Source organism: Rhagoletis pomonella, unplaced genomic scaffold (genome assembly GCF_013731165.1).
Source record: "Rhagoletis pomonella isolate Grant_MI unplaced genomic scaffold, Rhpom_1.0 Rhpom_scaffold_00011, whole genome shotgun sequence".
NCBI classification, from domain to species: Eukaryota; Metazoa; Arthropoda; class Insecta; order Diptera; family Tephritidae; genus Rhagoletis; species Rhagoletis pomonella.
The window spans coordinates 613,288-621,464 of record NW_023458565.1 but is presented as its reverse complement, the minus strand read 5'-3'; the positions used below and the strand labels follow the sequence as shown (position 1 = coordinate 621,464).

General features: G+C 35.9%; 1 protein-coding gene across 1 annotated transcript; it reads left to right on the top strand.

Annotated features, from left to right (window-relative positions):
* Nucleotides 1-270: 270 nt before the first annotated feature.
* On the top strand, nucleotides 271-910 carry LOC118747269 (KIN17-like protein). The gene is made up of 2 exons (XM_036481270.1): nucleotides 271-528; nucleotides 587-910. Exons 1-2 carry the CDS (start codon nucleotides 277-279, stop codon nucleotides 908-910), a joined length of 576 nt encoding a protein of 191 aa, XP_036337163.1. The 5' UTR covers nucleotides 271-276.
* The last annotated feature ends 7,267 nt before the right edge of the window (nucleotides 911-8,177 follow it).

Genomic DNA, 8,177 nt, shown 5'->3' with positions numbered 1-8,177 from the left:
TATTGCATATCTGCTGTCCAAGAGTTTTAATTTGACACCTTATTTTGGAAAATCACTAAAATAACGAGATTTGAAAATTATTTCAATATTTTCTTACATCTTTCAAGTTCATAGATTTTTTTTTCAATAAGTACAAATTCAAGTGAAAAAGATTAAAATTTATTAATTGTCGAAAAATTAAACGTATTTACCAAACAAAGAATTCATTTTATCTATCTAAATCTAAATTCGTGCGTCCCGTCGCAAAAAATTTATTGCAAAATAGGTAATCCAAAGATGGAGGTTGAGAAAAAGTTGTCGTTGCGTTCCACGACGAAGACGAATTGCGTATCGAAGACAGCATTTAACCAAACGAAAGCTGGTAAATGCCAACGTCCTAGTGGACCGCTTCATCGCAATCCATATTTGAATTTTCTACGCGAATTTCGTCAGCGCAATTGCGGTCTCTCAGCTGTGGAAATCATACGACGCGGCGCTAAGGAATGGAATAATATGGCAAAAGAGAGCAAATTGCGGTATATTGAAGAGGTTAGTATGAGAATTTTTTGCGCTGTCAATGATGTTCAATCTTAAGTATTTACCTTAGGCTTTTTATGCACCAAAGAAAAGAAAACTACCGCTACCGCCGCCACAGAAGCAAGAGCAGCAGCAGTGGCAGCAGCAGCAGCAACAACAGCAGCAGAAGCAACAGCAGCAGCAAGTGATAAAGCCGACACAAATGCGGGTGGTGTCATATGCGAAAGATTGCGGCATAGTGTGCCCTAGGGCAAATGATGGTTGTAAAAAACGCCGCAAGAGGCGAATGGCTAAATGTGGACGCAAAAGGCGGCCAAAGATGAGTTGCGCCAAGAAACGACGACCGAGGCGCCGTGCTTGTCGAAGGAAAAAGAGGCGAAGTTGCAGAGTCTAGTGGTGGCGCATCTATTTGACAAATTTCAGGAAAATGAAAATATTTGCGATGAATTATTAGGTACTTATACATATGTATGTGGTTCGTGAAGAGTCTGCAGTACGCACTTTTTAAGGCGACTACTAATTGTAAAGTTTTTATGTAAATAAAAGTAAATATATGTATGTATATTTTCTAGAAAATTTAGTTTCGATTTGGAGAGCATTTCTAGGTGAGAGAATTGATTTCACGTTTGGAAAACTGCAACGGTATTATTATTATTATTATTATGGAAGCATAAATAAATTTATTGGATGTATTAGGGTGTATTCGAGCAACAATTAAGTCGGCAGTGTTATTTTTGGCGAAAGAGCATCATGTTCTACGCAAAAGTTTTGACGATTATCAGCCTGATCATGAATATTCGGCGAAAAATTTCTTTGAACGAAATCTTTCACTTCATAGTGTAATAAACATTAAATTATGGTTCACTTCATGGTTCACTTTATCTTGAATGTGGAACAATTTTGGGTGAACGGCATTTCACATAGATATTTCAAAGATGGGATAAGAGCTGTTAATGCCATTAAATACAATTTCAATTTTAAGCAAACGTACGAGTATTTCATTAATTTGTGAAAATTTAGAAGCAGTTTTGCGATTTTATCTGTGAGAGTGACATTTATTTTACTGGTAAATACAGTATTGCGAAAATGATTCGAAGTGAACTACTCCGCATGGCTACTTCGCTTAGTGAATATTTAACATACAATAGGTGAACTGTATGGGCGAAATTTGAACGAGTTCACATGAAATGAAAATTCATGATGAGGCTCTATGTCTGCATCACGCGTTCGAAGAACAAGATTTTGTCAATCAGTTGCTCATCACTAGCAAATCAAGGCTGGTATGGTGACTTGCGAATCGAGCAATTTCCATTAAGTGGCTTCGATGCCACAATACCCGCCCCAATTGTAAAGTAAGCAACTTTATTGCGCAATTTCTGCAGATTTTTGTTTTTTTTTAGATTTTGAAGCTACTCGCTATAACTCCGCCACTATCGAGGTCTGTCGAGTGCATCCATCTCGGAAAGTGGGTGCTGAGCAAGTCTTCTAGCGACTCCTCGCTTGAATCGGTCCAGTCCCCGCAACTCTTACGTATAAGGCTAGGTGCGCTTGGAATCTTGGTTAGAAATTTTTTAAGCCTGTCCACCACGTTTGTTTCCTCTAAGTTCTCACAGAAGTCCACACAGGATTTATTCTTAGCTCCTCGCACTTCTTTTTTATGTACATATATGATTTCAGTAGGCCTTTGTGCTCCCCCCCAGCAGCATTCATTATCGTGATCCCAGCTCCCTGTTCCACCACGGGCAGGATGCATTGTAGGCATTAGTAAGGATCAAAGTTAGTGTTTGAACTCCTTCGTCAAGTTCAACCTTTGTCTTGTACCTGCGCGGCTTAGCCTGCATTTTTTTATTTAATTTATTCAAAATGTTTTATAGTACATATGTGCTTAATAAGAGCCTTGATTATTTTCTTTTCCTCTTAGGGTTACAATATTGAAATCAAATTATCGATTTCCAAAAACAATAAAACCCAATACTTTGATTATGATACTTTTAAACAAAGATAAACCTAACCTAGAGGGTTATGGGTATCCGATTATCCACAATATGGAACTAGTATCTTACTAAGGCCTGGGCAACGCAATGAGCGGCAAAGCAGCGAGCGGCTGAGCGGCTTAAAATTAAAATATATGAAATACATAGTACTATTGAAGTGGCCACGCACCGAGCGGCTCGCCGCTTTGCCGCACACTGCGTTGCCTCGACCTAAGAGAGTTAGAAAACAACGTCTGACACTGATCGGAACTAGTGTTGCCAGGTTGATGTTTTGGTCATAACTTTGAAAATTTTTACGGCCATGATGATTTGACGATTTTTTCACCCAGTGACAATTTTTCTTTATGTGCGAATTGGGTTGATTCTGAACTTTGAAGATAATTACACAGACAACTAAATATTTCAGTGTAAACACTTGTTTGCCATTTCTGCTAATACGTAATTGTCATATACGAATTATATCCTGTGTTTATCCAAATACCGATATACTTAAAAGTTTCAAAAATGAAATTTGGCACTAAAAATTGTACCTGCTTAAAGACTGGCACACAGTTCTCAAGAAAATCGAAAAAATCATATAAAATCACACTCAAAACGTTCGTATATTTAGTTCTTCAAGAAAATTTACACCAACTCAAATTTTTTTTTCAAGCAACAAAAATAATGAAACAAATTCTTGTGAGTAAAACTGTGTGTCAAAACAAATGTTAAAGGGCTTATCCAAAGTTTCACTTATCAATTTTAAATTTATCAGACTTAGAATTTAAATTGTTTAATTTTCCGAACAAAATTGTGTCATTTTAAATTTTAGCAGGCTGATAAATTTAAAATTGATTGGTGCAGAAATGGTGGAAAAATTAAGAAGAAAATGCGATTTAATTGCAATTAAAAATATTTTTTTTTAAGTAATGTGACTTTAAAAAATTCGTAAAAACTTTTAACTTTTTATTTTTTACGTATATCAATCAGAAACAAGAACCAAAAGAGCTTACTGGTTCTGTATATTTGAATTTTTTATATGTTGACGATTTTTACGTGCAAATGACAATTTTTGAGAACCAAACTGAGGATTTCTCACTTCAGTGACCTGGCAACACCGATCGGATGGCAAGGATGGCTATGTTTTGAATATACATTTGTGCTGGAAAAACATGAACAACCAACTCTACAACCTCTAAAGCAGCACTTAATCTCAGTTATAATATGTTGAACATCATCAGTGTAATTGTAATAAAAACTTATTTGCACATACTCGTTTTTGTAATCACTTTGCAAAAAAGCACGTTCCACTGTGCAAATGTTAAATAAAACCAACCATTAAGCTCGCTGCCAGATATTTTTATATGCGACTGACAATTAAAAATGATATGACAGTGATATAAGAAGTGTATGTAAATGTAAAGAGGAGAATGGAAATTTAGCGAAGAATGAGTGTTTTATTTCCTGAAACATTGAAACTCCTGAAAGTGCATGTGTGCGTGACAAATTCTATGTAAGTGGCAACTCAGTAATTTTCGTTTCTTCCGCATTCCGGCATTTTCAGTTTTTTTTCAGCGTTACACTACATAAATTTAGGCGCATACACCGGCATGCACATATTTATTTGTGTTTGTATGCATTCGTGTACGTCCCCTGTAGGAAAAAATAGCAATTGACAAAAAAGTAAACCACTTGTAGTTAGGTTTTTTGTGGGATTTCGATAATAGGTATAACATTTAGTGAACTACAAAAAGCTAGCTTGAAACTAAGTGAAAAGGAATGCAGGAGTCATGCAAGTGTCTATTTAAATACCCTCAAACAAATTTTACTTTGAATACACTTTTTTTCTACACTTAACAAATACTTTTATGGCCGTTTTTCTGAAGTAATCTTTAACTTTAAAGCTCACTTTATATTTAAAGGTTGTATTAAAAATAAAGCTATGTCTATTGGTTTTTGACGTATGTATGTTTCTTGGTTGTACACCAATTTAAAGCCGACAAGAAAATACTTTACTTTAGACACCATCATAAATTTTAATGCAACCTTTAAATATAAAGTGAGCTCTAAAGTTACAGGTTACTTGAGAAAACTGCCCTTAGTAAGCTTTCCTCAAAGAAAACACATATCGTCGGTGTTACTGCTTAACGTTCTATGTCACTTCTTACCTCTGGTGCTTAATTGATCTGTTATCTGTATCTGATCGCTTCTGGCAATCATTAATCATCATTAGCCAAAGGTAGACAGTTTTTTTGGCAATCGTTTATTAGGGTGTAACGATTTGCAGATGCATTCCGATGCAAGTAGGAGACCATGTAGGTGTCAAGTGTACTAATAGACTTAGACCGTTTTGCAGTATCGCCGACGAAATATAGAAAATAGTGACCTTTAGTTCCTTACTATTTAACTTCAAGTTAATTTCTCGTTAGATACATTTCCTGCAGGGTCTACACGCACGGAAATAGTATGCATACTTCTTTATGTACATATTAGGAATGTTAGTCCCGGGATCCTGGGATCCCGGCCTTTTTAAGGTCCCAAAAGTCCCGGGATTCTTGGAAATTAATTTGTAATTTGCACTGCTGGCAAAAATATACCAGTATTGGCAATATTTCTTTTTTTATTTAAAAATTTATATTTTTTTTATAAATGTCCAGCTCATTATACATATAACACCGTGCAATAGTAAATTTTACACACAAAACTCAATATATTCGCGAAACCATGGGCCAAATATAGAAAAATTGCGTTTTTAGTTTTTCACTCTGACGTCAGTGATTCAAAAATTATTTGAAAAACTCAGTGAAATGTGCCAAGAGAATTTTTTCTCTTACGGTTATCACATTAAAGAGGAAATTCTATAGAATTTAAACAGATGAAATTTTTTGGTGCATAACGACTGGTAAGTATTGAAAATGTCCTTTTATAATTTTATCCTTGAAATTTCGCTATATTTGTTTTTGAAAACATTATATGTCTAACTTTAAGCTTTTCAGCTTTAAAAATTACCTATTCATCTTTGTGAATCCAAAAAATTTTAATTTTTTTAAATTCTAAAGAAATTTCCTCTTTCATTTGGTACCCATATTTTTATTCTACATTGGGTTGAAATTTTTAAATAATTTTTGGCACTAATCATATCTTTAAAATTATAAAATCCTTTAAAATAAATCCTGACATCAAAGATGAAAAATAAAAACGCCACTTTTAATAAAAAAGTAGGTTTCAAACCCATTTATTTATTATTTATTTTATGGTGATAGAAGCAATTTTTCCGATTTAAGTTGTTGAAAAGTAATGAATATCTAAATCCCGGGACTAATCCCGAAACAGTCAACATCCCTAGTACATATTTATGCATGCAGGTTTTTTTTTCTGCAGACACACCACTCATTAAAAGGTCTTACTGGTTAGAATTTTGCCAGCAAATTAAAAGCTTCACCACCGCAAACTGTTTCCCCGAATTCTTGCAGTTGTATAAAAAAGATTTTCCTGGTGTTGCTTCTACATACACATGTAGATATGTAGATATAAGAAGTACATGCAGGACTCATGCAAATGTTTGCATCTGCTTTGGCACATACAAGCAATTTTAAAAACCACTTGAGTCCTGTCTGTTCATTTTGCTAAAATGGTGATTTGCACTTTGCACTTTGTTCACCATCATTTACTACTCTAAACATAGCTCTGAATATTTGTTTTAATTTTAACTAAATTACTTCAATTAAATAAAAGAAAAAAAATAGCATTTACATGTATATGTAGTTAGATGGAAATTATAAGCAATTTTTGGATGAGAATGGGACTTTTTCAGGTACAGAATAGGAAAAGACACTCGTCCTGCTGTCGGCCCACTTCCCGCATGCCATTCCAACCTCGAGAGATACGTGCGTTCAGGCCATCGTCATTGGACTGGAAGCTGGCTAAAAGCCTTATAAATCGGCAATCTGTGCGGTGGGCATTGGACTTGGACCTTTTAGACTACGAGAGCGAAGATGGTGTGTAAGCGTATATCGGGCAAATCTTGATGGTGCACTCCGAGGATCCTAAGCTGGATGTACACCATGATACTGAGACCAATTGGGTTTTCAGCACTACTCTGGGAACGGTAAGGCAGACCTTCAACAATATTCAATGGCATGTATTTCCATTAGGGCAGCAATGCGCATATGCCCGACGGCAGCGCTGGAGTTAATGCTGCAACTCGAACTGCTGCATCTTTCAGTAGAGCTGGCTGCAAAACGAACTCTCCTTAATTTTGCGATAGAGGGTTTGGGCAAAGGCAAGGTGTTCTCACCCAGGAGGGGAGGTAGCTCTGTTCCCCAGGGATGATACTAATAGAGTGGTGGGTTTCAAAAGAAACTTCAGGGCTTACACTTATAGCAAGGCGATCTAGAGTACCTGTATTATGGAAAGCTATATACAGACGAGCACACTACATTGGTATACTGAGGGCTCTAAAATGCCTGAGGGGATTGGAACAGGCGTATATTTCCCCAGGCTGAAGCTTTTGGTGCCCCTGGCAACCTTCCATAGCATCTTTCAAATGTGCTGAGAATATCTAACTTTCGAAGAAATTATCGAAGCTAGAGGATCATTGCGATCGGTAGTCAGGCGGCTCCTAAGGCTCTCTGTCTTCATTTGGCTTTGGATTGTGTAGAGGGGCTTAATGCTGTGGCTGAGGTTAATGATATTCAACAAATTTCAGTAACAAGACATATGTGTCCTATTCGGTATTTTGGACGTCTGAAAATTCGTTGCCAGAAAAGCCATCCGGACACATCACACTGGGCTAATATTTCATCTTCTTTGGTTTCTTCGACATACGTAGTACAAAGTGCGTCTACGAAAACAGATTTTTTATTAACTTTGTGCAGATACCAAAAAAATTTTAAAATTTCCACAAACACTAAGCTAGACATATTCATACCAACCAAACAAAAATTACGGGAGACATACATATGTCCCAATGAAAAAAATAGTGTCACTTTCAGAAGAGAACTAAACGGCTTGAGTATAAGGTTTCTGCATAAAAACCATTTCGGACCGTTATCTGAACCTCAAAATACCATACGGGATATATATAGAACAATTCCAATACGCAGATTCTGTTTTAGTTGTGAGTAAACTTCTGCCGGGACATACTATGCTCCCGACAGGATCAAAATGATTAAGGTGAGTTAGTGTGAGCTGAGATGAGGTGAGTTCAGTTAAGGTGAAATGTGAGTTAAGGTGAGTTGAGGTGAACTGGTAGAAGTTTATGTGAGGCTAATTGAAGTGAAATGAGGGGAGTGGAGGAGATTTGGATTGAGCTGTGGTGAGTTGAGGGGAAGTGCGTTGAAGAACTAAACATAACATAGCATAACATAACAAAACATAACATAAGACAACTTAGCATAAAAAAGCATAACATAACAAAATATAACATACATAACAACTTTACATAACATGATACAACATAACACAATACAAAAAATAACATAACATCTCATTCTTCAGCTTTATCTTTTTGTTTGTCTCTATCTTATCTCTATTACTTTGTACTATATCTACCGCACCTTTTCAGGTATGTACATGTTTAGGAGCCGGCTAAGCAAAGAAAAAACAATATTTTTTGTGATCCTATAAAAAAAATTCCACTCAAGAGAATAAGGTAATAGCATATGGGATATGCAGGAATGACCGAAC

What these genes read in the sequence shown, in the direction of transcription:
- LOC118747269 (XM_036481270.1), top strand. Translation starts at nt 277, where the DNA reads ATGGAGGTTGAGAAAAAGTTGTCGTTGCGTTCCACGACGAAGACGAAT. An exon ending in AATTGCGGTATATTGAAGAG is followed by an intron (nt 529 to 586) that starts GTTAGTATGAGA and finishes TATTTACCTTAG; the next exon opens with GCTTTTTATGCACCAAAGAA.